Raw genomic sequence first — 16,734 nt, forward strand, 5'->3', positions numbered from 1 at the left:
CTCGGCTCCCTAGTGGTCTTTGGGGATCACGAATTCTGGGCATAACAATAACTATTGTTCATTACGTGAACTTCCTGAAAGACACATTCTCTTTAACAAAGCACCAAATGTGATCTATGTGCCCTAAGATCCTTTGAATCTCCACTCGAAATCCTTGCTTTACTACTTCTCCCGATCCTGATTTATTGTAGCGTGATCTTTATGCACTTCTAACCAAATCCCCACATTGATGTACCTTAGATCACATTTCCATAAAATCCAACCTTGACCTTCCCTTTCAAACTACCAAAGCTCCATCAAGGTGGCCCTCTCCCTTACCGCACCAGGCGATGAATTCAGCTTGTCTTATTAACAGGTGATGTTGGTGATAGCTGGGGAGCCAGCCTTTGACAGTATATAGGACCCTAGGGGTTTATGTGAACGAGAACATCAGGCTGTTATTGCTGATTCCCTTGTGGGGGTGAATTCTAAATTTTGGGGGGTATTATTTCACTATTTGTGGTGGACACATGTCCATTTTATAGTGAACTTTGATTAAAGCTTTGGGAAGAGAATTTTAAAAATACATCTATTTGGTGGTGGGACTCTGCATTCATTCTCTTTGAAGTTTAGAATCTCACAGCGAGCCTTGCTTTGTAGCATTTCTAGGGTTCACAAAGGCCTCTTTCTTGTGCATAATAAAACCCAGTGTTTATAAACAGGAAACTGGTTACCCCATACTCTTGACTTAGGTTTTTGTTTTTTTGTTTTTTGCCTTATTCAATTTAGAAAATCCCTTTGGAAAATCCTTACTGAAAGTGATGCAGAAAACGATACCCTCTTACACGAAGGGCTCGGTCATTTAGCACACGCCCCTTCCACTCTCCATTAAGTCCGATGTCCTAAACCACACCCGTGATGAGGACAGCTCACCTGGGCATACCTCTAGCAATTCTAGACCTATCCATCATCGTTTGTCATACCGCACCTCATCATTTTTGATGGTCTCTCCCTAAGTGATTGAAACACTGAGATTCATACACTCGGACAGTATCTAGGAGTAAGGGCAGAAACTGTGCTTTATCTGGCTTGATGTAGCTCTTACTGAATAAAATTTAGGAAGAGGAATGGACTTGGCTATTCTTCCAAGATACCTGCACAGGAAGATTGACTGTTACTATCAAATTCTCATGGGAACTACATTTATTCATAAGGGAAGAATGTGTCTCTATCCTTTTGCTAAGCAGACCAAAAAACATTTCCCCAGGTATTACACGTTATCAGTCTGAATGAGGTTCAAGTCAAGCACAAATGAAGATTGCTTCCAGGTCACACAGATGACAGGAAAGCTGTGTCAGACAGGGAGCAAATACTTGGCTTTTTCACTTATTCTCATTTATGTTGATTTTACTAGAATGGCTATTGGGTGATGGATGTGTATGCCTGTACCAATCATGTACATCAAGACCAGGTTCAACATGGCCTCCTATCATTGCCCGGGAGGGAAATAATAGAGATTGAGAAGGTGATGGAGCCAGTGGTGCTTTTTCAGCTGGAACATACATCAGAATTGCCTGGAGGCAGCAGCAGCGTCCGCATCCGCTGGGGTCTAAGGGACAGGGTCCTTGTGGAGTGGCTTGTCACTGAGAAGGAAGAGGCAGGGTAGTAGAGGAGCCCAGCCCCGGAAATGGGGTCCCAGAGGCAAGTTCCAGTTGAGCCAGGGGGTCTAGAGAACTGAGTCAAGACTGATGGGTAAGCCTGGCTGTGTGAGCCAGTGCAGAGCAAATGGGTGTGTGGGGCTCATCAACAAGACCAGTTCCGTATCTCCCTTGCTGGGGAGGTAGGGAAGCTGCATGAAACATAGGCCCAGGAGCCAGAGTCTCACTTGCCAATTCAGCTTTGGTGCCCTGGCCACAGGTATTCAGTCTCGTGTTTGCATGATCCTCACTTGTAAAAGAGGAATGAGAACTATGCCTTCTTGGGGCACCTGGGTGGCTGAGTCGGTTGATCATCCGACTTCAGCTCAGGTCATGATCTTGGGGTTCATGAGTTCGAGTCCACTGTCAGGCTCTGTGCTGACAACTCAGAGCCTGGAACCTGTTTCAGATGGTGTGTGTCTCTCTTTCTCTCTCTGCCCTTCCCCCACTCATGCTCTCTCTCTCTCTCTCTCTCTCTCTCTCTCTCTCAAAAATAAGTAGACATTAAAAAAAATAAATTGAAAAAAAAATGCCTTCTTCACAAAGTTCCTATAATTAAATAAACCCATTAAGGGATCCAGTACATTTCTCTATAGTCTTAGCTTCCTTCCTGCATTCCTAGTAAACCACAGACCGTAGAAAGAACTAAGCCCACCTACGGGCTCAGCTACTTGAGCTAAACCGAATGGCGGTCACGATGAGGATAAAAAGTCAGCAGCACCCCAGTGTAGGATGGCTTACCTTTTGCTAATGCGTGCTCACTCTCCCTACCACCTTACCACTGTTCTGTGGACCATCTCTCCTGTCTGCTGGAGTCAGGGAGAACAACCCACCTAAGACTGGGGAATAAGAACGAGAGAACATTCTTCCACAACAGAAATTCTGAAGCATAAAGGCAGTGGTCTGGATGGCTTCAGAACAGCAATGCCTCTGAGGCTGAGAAGAGATTGCAATTTGTACATCAAGTATTGGAAACAGAAATGGTAGCAGTGAAATGAGACTCTTCTCTTTGAACTGAAACCAAACCATTCAGTAACAAAATCAAATACAGTTGATTCTTACATGGGAGTCTCCAATCCTTCTGTGGCCAGCAAACTCTAAACAAAGAGTAAAAGGAAACTCAACACACATTGTAACGATCAGACTAACTGGAAAGTCAGACATCAGAGTAGACACTTAGAGGGACAAATGGGTTTCTCAGGAGGATGCATTTTGTGACGGTCAGATTTCCTTCAGGATTCCAAGTAGGAGCCGTTGGTGATTCTTCACGTTCAGAAAGCAAGAATCGTGGCATTCTCCTTAGGCAGTTCTAATTCGTCGACCCATTAGAGAGGAGAGAAACCTTTTCCATGTCATAATGAGGTCCATAAGAGAAGAAATTCTGGCATTCTTTGAAAACTTGTGCGAACAAATAAATGCAAGACAATTTGGGGACCGTTGGGGAAATGGGACTGAGATTACCCATGAGATACTAGGAAGCTACTGCTCATTCCCTTGGGAATGGAAGTGGGATTGTGGGAGCCAGGAGATGGCTTGAATCGTTGGGAGATTTGTGCTGAAGTGCTTAGGGGTGAAGTGTCATGATGGCTGGGACTTATTTTCAAAGTGGTTTAATGAAAAAAAAAAAAGGAGAGGGACAAAATATTGACTGTTGTTGAATCTTAGCAGGAGAGTATATGGGTGCATGGAATTGGTCTTGTTCTCTTGAACACCTGTGAAATCTTTGAAAAATCAGGAGATGTTAATATATATGTATTACATACCATATTACACTGTAAATCTGTATTACAATATAGATTATCTGGCTAGTAAACAGAATTTAAAGCACTAGAAAAGGGTGAGCAGGGGCTTAGTGTGGCTTGGTCCATGGCACCAGATGTCTCCTGTTGCTTGAGATTAAAGTCATGAAAGCAATGGGCTCTCCCTTGAGACAAACCTGGTTCATTCCAGGAGACCAGCTTTCTAGGTCTTTCCACGCCCCCCCCCCCCCGCACCCCCACAAGCCTTCCGGAGTAAGAGACTGCCCAGCCCTCTGCAGGAGACCTTCACTCAGGCACCACGGTTTCAATCCCCTAGAACTCAAAAAACAAGAGGCAGTGTTGGTGGAGCTAAATTGTCTCTTTATTAGGAAAGCACCAACACCACATTCTTGGAAATTACTGGAATTTTATTTGCCTCAGGCTTATGACTCGCAACCAAAGACATTGTGCAAAGAAAGCAAAGATTAAGTACACTTTAGGGAGAAGGAGACGATACACATCAGTAACATAGGAGATCGGGCTGACAAAGGAAGCCATCCAATACACTAGAGAGATTGCAATATTCAATAGCGTTTTCAACAAAACTTTGTTTTGAAATCAAGAGCAAAAAAAAAAAAATTCAGCAATGTTTACAGTAGACATAAATCGTATACAGTTCAAAAGCATTTTTTTTTCAGATCATAGAGCATAAAATGGAAAAATGTCTATGCAGGTGAAGTCTAATTACTGTACACTTATCACCTATTAAAGTTGCTTATATGTACCACAGTGTAAACAAACAAACAAAAAGAACAATACCGAACAAATAAAAACTCTGAAAATTGCCTGATGAAAAATAAAATAACCAGTGGCTTTTAATGGCTTCTCCTGGTTATCAGTGCTACAAAAAGACAAAAAAATCTTCTCATCTGGACAGGTGGTAAAACCAGGCACAATCAAACCGTTACCAAATGAGACCCACCCATAGAAATATACTATCCACCCACATATTTTCCATCAAAAGCTTTGTTTGTTTTAATCTTTGAATCTTTGAGGCCCATTTGGTCACAATATGTTACAAATATTTGTGTGTGTGTGTGTGTGTGTGTGTGTGTGTGTGTGTGTATGTGTGTGTTTTTACACCATGATATCATATGTTTGTCTGGCACTATCCTAAAGCTAGTTTATAGATGAAGATGCTATAGAAACAACCCAGGGCCCATAGGACAAATGAACTCACTGGGCAGAAATGAGAGAGGGGACGAAGGAACTCAGTTCTACCGAGGAAAAAAAGGCCCGTACTCCTCACTCATCGTCAGTCCCACTTGCTTCTGACTGTTCCTAAAAATAAGACAAAATGAAGGAAATGACACCTAAGAAAAAGAAGCAATAAACCATCCCGAGGGCAAGGCAGAAAAGACACGACATTTTGGAAACAGTCAACCCAAGTCTCTTCGTTCTGTGTCAAGATGGTGAGACGCTTGTGAGGAATTCAAGCTAAAAAGGGGAGCCCCCGCTGGGAAATCCCAAAGCAATTCCCACCATCTGTCTTGCTTTCTTTCACTGTGGCATGAAAAGTTCAAGGCTGATAATTCTTATTTTTAACACTATGGGTTTAGAAAATTCACCAGAGGCAAAAGTACCGTACGTTGGATGTCTACTCAGGGGGACGTCTTTGAAAGAAAACACAGCATTTTAAATGTATTCGAAAAGCCTGGGCCAAGGGTGAAGGCTGGGTGTGGGGCTGGGGTAAGAATTCTCAAATGTTTTCATCAGACCCAAATGGTGGTGCCCTGCAGCACACGGACCAAAACGTTAAATTCTCTGTCCAGAAGAAGAAAAAAGAGGGGGGCGAGTGATAGCCTGAGGTCTTCTGGAAAGTGAATAAGTGGAGGGGATTTCCCAAGGCCGGTGGCGGAAGTTTCTGCCAGCAATGCCACTTGCCTCCAGAATTTGGGGACGGTGTTGTACTGTTTGAGTCTGAATTCAACTTCTGCTGTTTGCTACTATGACCTGGAGGTAAGCACATGGAACCTTGGCCCTGGTTTCTGGGCTATGTTGCAAGTAAGAGAAACGTTAATTATGGATCATATGGGAAGGTAATTCTTTCAGGGCCTAGCTCCATAAGTGCTCCTGAATTTTTCCACCATGAAAAACAACCTGCCATGGAGAAAACTGTGTTGGGAAGTGACGGGAAGATTAAGAAAGGAGGAAAGGAAACACGACTGACTAGTTTTTCATTTTTGAAGACAATGAAAAAGGCCCTAAACACAAAGCCCGCAATTCTCTGTCCTAGATCATGCAGCTTTAGTTCATATCCCTCAATAACAAAATCTCCCCAAGTCTTGGTGTTTCCATTTCTGGAAAATAAAGAGGGTTACGAAAAAGGGAAAGTGGGGAGAGGGCTTCTGGGCCTTAGTCAAAGCCTGGTCCACTTACGTTTTCCTCCTGCTCCTCATCGCTGTCGAAATCACTCACTACGGGCTTGGCTTTTCCTCGATTTGGCCTTTTCTTGCCTTTGCCTTTGTCCCGGCCTTTCTCATCTTTTTTATTGAGCTTGATTTTCACCTTGACGGATTTTGCTGCAACAAAAATAAAACCACAGTGAGCCATCGCGGGAAGTCCTTCTGCAGGTAGTAAAAAAGGGTGCCAAGCTGCAGGTGACAAATCAGAAGGTCGTGGAGTATCCAGAACCCTCTCAATTCAGGCTTGTTCTCCATGGTCCTGTTAGCACCCCCTTCCACTCAGAGACTTTTCTTGGTTAGGAGGATAAATTAACATCATCGCCCTACGCAGGCAGCATGAGGAATGAGGTCTTACAGAAGGCTGGGTTCTTTGGCTGTTCTCTTAACTGGCCAGACAGGGATCTCCCTCAGCAGGATAAACAGAGCTGTCTTCCCTACTCCTGGGGGGTTTTTCAGGAAAAAGTACAAATAAGTGTAAGGCTTTTAAAAAAATTTTTTGAAGGCCCGTGTTACTATGGAGATCACTCTAATTGACTTAAAAAGAAAATTCACATAGTTGAATAATATTAACAGCACAGAAAGGTAGAAAATGCAAAGTTAAATGATTGTATGCTTCCTTTCCCGCCATCTCTAGTAATTCCTTGTTGTTCTCTTTCTGTTGATTATTTCCAGAAAAAAACAGTTTACATTTTATAATTACATAAAGATGTCAAGCATGCGCACGCACACACACTTTGTTTTATGCATGCTCAAATGTGACAGCTTGCCTGTATTCTCATATATGTGGGACATTTCTACCCATTCATATACATATTGGTCTAAATCTAAGTATTTTTCATTTTTGAGAGAGAGAGGGAGACACAGAATCTGAAGCAGGCTCCAGGCTCCGAGCTATCATTACAGAGCCTGATGCAGGGCTGGAACTCAAAAACCTCAAGATCATGACCTGAGCTAAACTTGGACATTTAAAAACTGACTGAGCTACCCAGGCACACCACCCACCCTCTGCTGCCCACCTAATTCTTTCTAAAGCCTGTAAATGTTCTACTTCAAGGGTGCATGAAAAATTCTTTAACCCTTTAGTGGTGGGTGCTGAAGTTCCCAGGTTTGTGTTTTGTTTTTTTTTTTTTTCAAATTTAGAATATTTGTTGACAGGTTTGGCAGAACTGAGGAGAGATATGGTGAACATGTATCCACATGGTAAATTTCTACCAGTATTCTGCTCAATGAACCTTCAAAAACTGGCATCCCTCTTCCCTTTCAAAGCTATTCTGAGGACAGGAATAAGAACACAAGGGAGGATTCAACGTGCAATAAATACCACAGAGGCAGGTGCGTATTCCAATGTACAAGGAAGATCCGTCCCATGGCACTGGGCCAGGACAGATGTCTGTGGAATACCATGTTTAGGATTCGATGATGAAGTCACTAAGGATGTGTAGCCCTCATTCAAACCGGTTAGACTGGAATATCATGTTTACTGGGTCTCAAGGCACATGGAAATGGAGATTGTCATGGAGAGAATTACAGTTCTAGAAGGAAGCTTAGAGATGAGAGTTTTTCTTTTTAAAGTTTATTTAAAGAGTCGGACACTTAACTAACTGAGCCATGATGAGAATTTTTCAGACTTCCTTTGTGAAGAGGAGGGACCCACCAAAACATTGACACAAATGAAATCTTCCATGAGAGCACAGGGTATCCACAAAGAGGAGACTGGAGCTGTTCCGAACTGTAGTTCCCAGGTATGTTCTCCACCCAACCCGAATGCAGCAAAGGTGGGCAAATGCGAGTACACAAAATAGTATTCTAGTCAAGGCTTCCCTTCCTTGTGCCCAAATGTCTGCTGCATCATGAGCTATCAGGTACGGCCCTGTTATTGTGTGTGGAGTAATTTAGGAAAAGGGGAAAAGCTGGGGTGCAAAGGCTGACCTATTAATAGAAATGCATAAGGATGTGAAGCAAGGCCTCTAAAAACCCTCTAAAAAATTTGTAAAATTTTAATGTTTATTTTTGAGAGAGAGAGAGGCAGACGTAGAATCCAAAGCAGGCTCCAAGCTGTCAGCACAGAGCCCAATGTGGGGCTCGAACCCACGAACCCCGAGATCATGACCTGAGCCGAAGTCGGATGCTTCGCCGACTGAGGCACTTGGGCATGCCACCTCTAAAAACGTGCTAAACGAAAAGAAGACATGAAATATCTTTATCTACACAGGTGGAGCATTTCCTGACATTTGCAGTACAGAAAATCCACGCGAGGTGTGAAAGGGCAGAAGGCTGGCAGTAAAGGTAAGAAAGTACTTCTTTAAGAAGATAATTTAAATACACCTCGGAGTGGGAGATACTCGAAAGCTACCTGATTTTGTGTGTCAGTGAACGTGTTACTTCCAAAAAGCCGTCATGCAAAACTCGACTAAAAGATGGGACCTATCAGGTAGGCACTACAAACAGCATCCTATGGCTTTATGATCCCACCATTATGTACCCATGAAAACTGTCCTTTATCAGGCAGAATAACAGCCCCTTGGAGATGTCCCTGTCCTAATCCCCAAAATGTTACATTACTTGGCAAAAGGGATTATTGTTGCTAATCAGCTGCCCTTCAGAAGGGGAGATAAGCCTGGATTAACCAGGGGAGCCCTGAGTCCTTAACAGACGAAGAGGAAGTCCCGAACTTACCTGCTGAGGACACATTGATTCTACAACTATATACAGAACAATTTCCGCAGGAGGAAAAAAAAAAAACAAAACACCGACCCCAAACTAGCTAAGTGACTTCTACACATTAGGCAAATGAGGAAAAAACATCACATCAAGAGGAGAGGCTGAAGCACATTCTCACCATAAACCCCACCCCTGGGGTGGTGCTTCCAGTTCAGGAGGTTAATGCAAAACCTGGAGATGCTCCCTGAGGAGTGAAGAGTTTGAGTCCCACATCGGGCACCCCAAGTTTTAAGACCTGCAGCCCAGAGAGGAGTCCCTAAAACATCTAACTTGGAAAACTAACGAGTCTCACATCCAAGAACCCCCACAAGGCTCTAGTGAGCTGCAAAATGGGGTGTCTTGGCCCAGGACCCAGTACAGAGGCAGTGATTGAGAGGCACCCAGACTTTAAGTGAAAAAGGCTTACTTGTTTTATTAAAAGCTCAGCCTGAGCAGCAGGCGCCTCATCTGACGCACTTCTATAAAGGCCTGTTGGGGTGCTCCCTGGGGTGGAGGCATCATGCACTTTCCCTCTACCTCCCCAGTGTATCTCCTGGACAGGAGCTGGTACCCTCCTCTGGTGCCCAATGTTGGCAGCTACCCCCCCCCCCCACCCCAGGGCAAAGCAAAAGGCAAGAGTCCAAGAACCCCAATCTTTTAGTGAAAGAGACCCATTAACTTGGTTTCACACATGCGGTGTGAGGGGAAAATCTTCTAATGAAACATACGTCTATCTAAAGACAGGCAGGAATCCTTTTGCAAGACCTAGCAGGGCAGGCCTTACCTTTGAGCTCTTCCTCTGCCACACTCCAGAGAGAGTCAGGAGATCCCAAAGGGCCATTTCTACATGTAGGGCCATGGTTTTTATGTCTGCCAGCCCCGGGACATCTGGCTCCCGTGGCCTGCAGCTTATGCTTATGACCCAGCAGCACTGTAGATGTTGGCTCACTTTAAAAGTATCTAAGCAGCCTGAACTGCCATGCTCACGGAGATCCTCCCCTTTCAGACCATGACTGGTTCTTGGCCCAACCTTAACCACTGGGAGCTGCTGAAAATAAAACAGGCTGCTTAGAGTATCACAAAGGTGTGCGAGACCACCAAGAGGTAGAGCAGGGTTCAGTAAGTTTCGTCTTCAACAAGCGGTTAAGCTTTTAAGACCGAGAGAAGCCATGGTTTAACGAGTGCATCAAAACCAACACAGACTCCAGGGAGGTGAAGAGACAGAGGTATAATGTTCTCAATGAAAGACGAAGGTACACATTTAGGTATATCACTTAGCTCTATTTTCTTAGGGGCTTTTTCTGGTTAGGAGTTTAAAATAATGGCCATAAAAGTGCTCACAGAACTGGGTAGGAGAATGGATTAACACAGGACTTCCACAAGGAGACAGAAAATAGAAACAAGTACCCAGTAACAATCAGAGCTGGGCCGCCCAGGTGGCTCAGTCGGTTCAGCATCCAACTCTTCATTTCAGCTCAGGTCATGATCTCATGGTCATGATGTCAGATCAGGTCATGATCTCATGATCTCATGGATCTCGTGAGATCAAGCCCTGAGCTGGGCTCCATCCTGGGCACGGAGCCTGCTTAACCTTCTCTCTCCTTCTGCCCCTCCCCTGCTCACTCTCTCTAAATAAACAAAGTCCCAGAGCTTAAGAATGCAGTAGCTGAGCTGAAAACTTCATGAGGAGAGATCCACAGAAGACAGAATAAAACAGAACTGGACCAGCTGGACAAGTACAAGGGAAACCCCAGAAGACGATCAGATTTTTCAGCAGAAACTTTCTATGCCAGAAGGGAGTAACAGATGTATGCAAAGTGCTCAAAGAAAAAAAAAAAAGGCCAACCAAGAACATTCTACCTGGCAAATTGATCATTCAGAACTGGAGAGAAAAATGTTTTGCAGACAAGCAAAAGCTAAAGTTCATCAACCTCAAGAAGTATAAGAGGGACTTTTCAAGCTAAAAACAAAGGGTGCAAGTTAGGAGCAACTCCTATGAAAAAAATAGTAGTGAACGGATCACTTGTAAAGTTAATATGAAGGTTGAAGACAAAAGTAGTAAAAATAACTATAACTACAATAATAAAGAGATGTAGCATGTGACTTTAAAAACCTAAAACGTGGAGGGGGTGGGGACAATAAAACTGTAGAGCTTTAGAATATGTTAAAACCTAAGTTTTTATCAACTTAAAGTGGACTGAATAAATATAAACTGTTGTATGTAAGCCTCCTGGTAACACAAAGCTAAAACCTCCAGTAAATACACAAAAAATAAAGAAGTCTAAGGATACCACTAACCCCAGTCATGCAACCACAGAGGAAGGAGCAAAAGAAGAAAGGAACCATAAAAATTCCAGCAAGCAATGAACAAAATGGCAGTGAGCACACAGCTATTATTAATTGTTTAAAATACAAGTGGGCTAAATATGCCAGTCCAAATAGGCTGAATGAGTGGATGGATATGAAAAAGCAAGACCTGCCTAGAAGATACTCACTTGACATCTGAAGACACACAGACTGAAAGGGAAGTGAATGGAAAATAAATATATTCCACACAAATCGAAACCTGTAGCAACAAAAGTTATATCAGACAAAACAGACTTTAAAACAAAGACTGTACTAAGGGAAAAGGAGAGGCTTTACATCATGATAAAAAAGGTCAATCCAAGAAGCAGATATAATATTGATAAATATATATGTACCCAACATAGGAACACCTAAGGACATGAAGCAAATATTAAAGGATATAAAGAAAGAAAATGTCAGCAATATAATGAAAGTAGAGGAGTGTATCATCTCGCTTAAATCAGTTGATGGATTGAAATGACACATGAGATCAGATGGAATTCATACATGTAGAGAGAACATTCCAACCAAACACTGCAGAAGATACATTCTTCCCAAAGGCACATACAACATTATCCAGTACTGATAACATGGTGGGCCACAGAACAATTGTCAATACACGTAAGAAGAATGAAATCGTGTAAAGCTTTTTTTTTTTTTTTTTTAAACTACAGTATGAAACTGGAAATCACTCACAAGAAGGAAATTGGAAAAAAAAAATACACGGATACCACACAACATCCTACTCAACAACCAATGGGTCAACAAAGAAATCAAAAAGTAAGTGAAAGTCTCTTGCACGAATGAAAATGGAAACAGTAGTCCTAAGTCTGTGTATGCAACAAAACCAGGGAAGTTCATAGCAATACAAGCCTACCTCAAGAAACAAAAATCCCAAATAAACTATTGATTTTACATCTATAAGAACTAGAAAAAGAAAGCCCAAAGTTAATGGAAGAAAGGAAATAATACGGATCAGAGAGGAAATAAATGAAATTGAGACTAAAAAAACAACAGAAAACATCAATGAACTAGAAGTTTGAAATGGTAACTAAAATTAATAAACCTCTAGCCAAGACTCATTAAGAGAAAAAGAGGGCTTAAAATCAGAAACACAAAGCATAATTAGTTACTACCATGAACAATTATATGCCAACAAATTGGAAAATAGAAAAACAGATCAATTTCTAGAAACTACCTTCTAAGAAGCCTCAGTTATAAAGAAACAAAAAAATCTGAATACAGCAAATACAATAAAATTGAATCAGTAATTTAAAAAACCGTAAAACAGGGGCGCCTGGGTGGCTCAGTCAGTTAAGCAGCCGACTTCGGCTCAGGTCATGATCTCGCGGTCCGTGAGTTCAAGCCCCGCGTCGGGCTCTGTGCTGACAGCTCAGAGCCTGGAGCCTGTTTCAGATTCTGTGTCTCCCTCTCTCTGACCCTCCCCTGTTCATGCTCTGTCTCTCTCTGTCTCAAAAATAAATAAACGTTAAAAAAAAAAATTAAAAAAAACCATAAAACAAAATCTAGAACCAGAAAGCTTCACAGGTGAATTCTACCAAACAATTAACAGTTATAACCTATCCTTTCTCCACTTATTCCAGCAATTGAAGAAGGAATGCTTTCAAACTCATTTTACAAGGCCAGCATTAATTACCCTGATACCAAAAGGTCAATATACATGAAGGACACCGATGCAAAAATTCTCAGCAAAATACTAGCAAACTGAATTCAACAATGCATGAAAAGATCACATGCCACAATCAGGTAGGATCTACTCGAGGGAGGCAGGAGGCTTCAAATCCACAAAACAATGTAATATGCCCTATTAACAAAATGAAGGATAAAAATTCCATCTCAATAAGATGCCAAAAACACACCTGACAAAATTCAACAGCCAGTTCTGGTAAAGATTCTTGACTAAGTATAGAGGGAACATAGCTCAACATAAAAGACACCATATACAAAAAACCCGCAGCTAACAACATACTCAGTGGTGAAACACTGAGAGCTCTTCCCCTAAGAGGAGGAAAAAGACTACGACGCCTACTCTTGCCACTTTTATTCAACGTAGTAGTGGAAGTCCTGGCCAGAGCAGGTATTGAAGAAATAGAAGGTGTCCAAGTTGGAAAGGAAAAAGTAAAACTGTCACTACGGACAGAGGACACGATACTAAATCCAGAAAAGCCTAACCACTCCTCCAAAACACTATTAGAATGTGTGGAATTTTACGAAACAAAATGGATGAACGTATGGGAAAGGAAAAAAGAGAGGGAAGCAAACCATAATATACAGAACAAACAGAGGGTTGATGGAGGGACGTGGGTGGGGGGTGGGCTAAATGGGTGACAGGTATTAAGAAGGACACTGATTATGATGAGCACTGTGTGTTCTATGTGACTGATGAATCACTAAATTCTACTCCTGAAACCAATATTACACTACACACTAACTAGAATTTAAATAAAAGTTCGAAAAAAACAAAACCCTGCTACTGGAACAAAAAAAATGAATTTCGCAATGTAGTAGGATACAAAATGAACATACAGAAATCATTTGTGTTTCTATATACTAATAGCTATCAGAGAAATTTGGGAAACAACGCTCCCTCCAACTGCATCAAAAAAATGAAATACCTAGGGGTGAATTTAACCAAAGAGATGAAAGACTTGTACTCTGCAAATTGTAAGATGGTGATGACTAAACTAAAGATGTCACAAATAATGGAAAGATAGATCAAGCTCAGTCAGTTAAATGTCCAACTCTGGCTCAGGTCACGATCTCACGGTTTGTGGGTTTGAGCCCCACACCTGGTTCTGTGCTGACAGCTCGGAGCCTGCTTCGGATTCTGTGTCTCCCTCTCTGTCTCCCCCTGCCTCTCTCAAAAATAATGAACTTAAGAAGACTGAAATATCAAAGCATCTTTTCTGACCACAGTGGTATGAAAAGAGAAATCAATTATTCACATGTGGAGCTTAAACAATGGTAGTGAACAGCCCATGGGTCAACAAAGAACTCAAAGGAGAAATTAAAAAATAACTTGAGACAAATGAAAATAAAAACACAGCATACCAAAACTCCTGCAGCAGAAGCAGTTCTTAGAGGGACGTTCATGACAATGAATGAAGCATCAAGAAAGAAGAAAAATCTCAACCTACTTTTACAGCTCAAGCAACTAGAAAAAGAACAAACAATTCCAAAGTTAGTAGAAAGGAGATAATAAAGATCAGAGCAGAAATAGAGGGTAAAAAGGCAATAGAAAATAACATTGAAACAAAAGCTGGTTCCTTGTAAATAAACAAAATGGACAAATCTTTAGCCACACTCACTAAGAAAAAAAGAGGTGTCAGAATCAATCAAAGACAAGTTACAGCTGATACCACTGAAATACAAAGGATCACAAGAGACCATTGTGAACAATTATATGCCAACAAATTTGGCAACCTAGAAGAAATGGATAAATTCCTAGAAATATAAAACCTATCAAGACCAAATCATAAAAAGATAAGACAATATGAACAGATCTATTATTAGTAAGGAGATCAAATCAGTAATCACACACGTCACAACTAATAGAAGTCTGGGTCCAGACAGCTTCACTGGTGAATTCTACCAAACATTCAAAGAAGAATGAATACCAATCCTCTCAAACTCTTCCAAAACAAAGAAGAAGAAACACTTCCAAACTCATTTTCTGAGTCCATTACCCGGATACCAAAACCAGACCAGGATGCCATAAGGAAAGAATTTTATAGGCCACGATCTGTGATGAATATAGATGCAAAAATCCTCAACAAAATATTAGCAGTACAAGTTCAACAATACATTAAAAGGATTCTACCCCACACTCAAGAGGCATTTATTCTGGGCATGTAATGATAGTTCAAATCACAAATCAATAAACATGATATACCACCTTAACAAAACAAAGGATAAAAGTCACGATCATCTCAATAGATGTAGAAAAAGCATCTGAAAAAATGCAACATCCACTTATGACAGAAGCTCTTGACAAAGTGCATATCGAAGGAACAAACGTCAACATAATAAAGGCTATATATAAGCCCACAGCTAATACACTCAATGGAGAAAAGCTGGAAGCTTTTCCTGTAAGATCAGAAACAAAAACAAGGACGCCCACTCTTGCCACTTTTATTCAACACAGTACCCGAAGTCCTATCCAGAGCAGTTAGGCAAGAAAAAGAAAAGGCACCCAAGCTGGAAAGAAAGAATTGAAACTATCACTAATTGCAGAAGATAATGTATATAGAAAACGCTAAAGACTTCAAATATGTTAGAGCTAATCAAAGAATTAAATGGAAGGATACAAAATCAATATACCAAAATCTTTTGTATTTCTAAACACTAGTGATGAGCTTTCAGAAAGAAATTAAAACTATTCCATTTACAGTTGCCTTGGGGAAAAAAAAAAGTTCCTAGGAACAAATTTAACCGAGGAGGTGAAAGACACGTAAACTGAAAACTATCCAATATTAATGAAACAAGTGGAAACATATTTGTGCTATCAACTGGAATAACACTGTTAAGATGCCCATACTACCCAAAGCAACCTGTAGATTCAGTGCGATGTATAAAATTCCAATGGCATTTTTCACAGAAATAGAACAAACATCCCCCTAAAATTTGTGTGATGCCTCAAACAATCCAGAGTAGCCCAAGCAATCTTGAGAAAACAAACAAAGCTGGAGGTATCACACTCCTTGATTTCAAACTATATTACAGAGCTACAGCAATCAAAACAGTATGGTATTGGCATTAAAAACAGACATATAGATCAATGGAACAGCATAGAGAGCCCAGAAGTGAAGCACACACATGGTCACTTTACAACAAAGGAGCCAAGAAGGTACAACAGTGAAGGGCCAGTCTCTTCAGTAACGGTGTTGGGAAAACCAGACAGCCACATGCAGAAAAATGAAACGGGATCACTATCTCACACCATACAAATATCACATAACAAGAATTATCTCAATGAAGGTAAAAGACTTGAAAGCATAAGACCTGAAACCACCAAACTCCTGGAAGAAAACATAGGCAGGAAGCTCCTTGACATTTGTCTTGACTTTATGGTGTTAGGTCTGAGAACTCATTGCCAACAAAAGCAAAAATAAACACGTGTGGCTACATCAGATGAAAAAGCTTCTGCACAGCAAAAGAAACTATCCGCAAAATGAAAAAGGGGCCTAGTGAATGGGAGAAAGTGTGTGCAAATCTTATCCCTTCAGGAGTTCATATTCAGAATATGAAAGATCTTCTACAACTCAATAGCAAAACAATCCAATTAAAAAAATGGGTAAATAATTTGAACAGACATTTTCTCAAAGACATATACAGATGGCCAAGAAGTACATGAAGAGGTGCTCAATATCACTCATCACCAAGGAAATGTGGATCAAAACCGCAAAGACCTATCACCTCACACCTCTTAAAAGGGCTGCTATCCCAAAGACCAGAAGTAAAAAGCGTTGGCGAGGATGCAGAGAAAAGGGGACCCTCGTACCCTGATGGTAAGAATGTAAATTTGTGTAGTCACTATGGAAAACTGTATAGGGGTTCCTCACAAACTAAAAACAGACCTTATTATTTGGCAATCCCACCTGTGGAGTTTACATGAAGAAAATGGCACTAAATCGAAAAGATGTGTGAACCCCCATGTTCACTGTGGCATGACTCATAGTCAGGATTTGAAATAACCTAAGTGTCCACTGATGGGTGAATAAAGGAAATGTGTGTGTGTGTGTGTGTGTGTGTGTAGTGAACTATTATTCAGCCATAAAAATTTTTCCA

At 41.3% G+C, this 16,734-nt stretch overlaps 1 protein-coding gene across 4 annotated transcripts in view; it reads right to left on the reverse strand.

The window, feature by feature from the left end:
• Positions 1-3,779: 3,779 nt before the first annotated feature.
• SMARCA2 (SWI/SNF related, matrix associated, actin dependent regulator of chromatin, subfamily a, member 2) overlaps positions 3,780-16,734 on the reverse strand; it is a 179,803-nt gene continuing 166,848 nt past the window's right edge. For all 4 annotated transcript variants that reach the window (XM_049645039.1, XM_049644919.1, XM_049644933.1 and 1 more), the window contains 2 exons: positions 5,855-5,997; positions 3,780-4,756 (listed from right to left, as the gene is read on the reverse strand). In XM_049645039.1, coding sequence (XP_049500996.1) covers positions 4,721-4,756; positions 5,855-5,997 — 179 coding nt within the window. In that variant the 3' untranslated portion in view covers positions 3,780-4,720. The remainder of the gene's footprint in view (positions 4,757-5,854; positions 5,998-16,734) is intronic.

This window comes from Panthera uncia, chromosome D4 (genome assembly GCF_023721935.1).
Source record: "Panthera uncia isolate 11264 chromosome D4, Puncia_PCG_1.0, whole genome shotgun sequence".
NCBI classification, from domain to species: domain Eukaryota; kingdom Metazoa; phylum Chordata; class Mammalia; order Carnivora; family Felidae; genus Panthera; species Panthera uncia.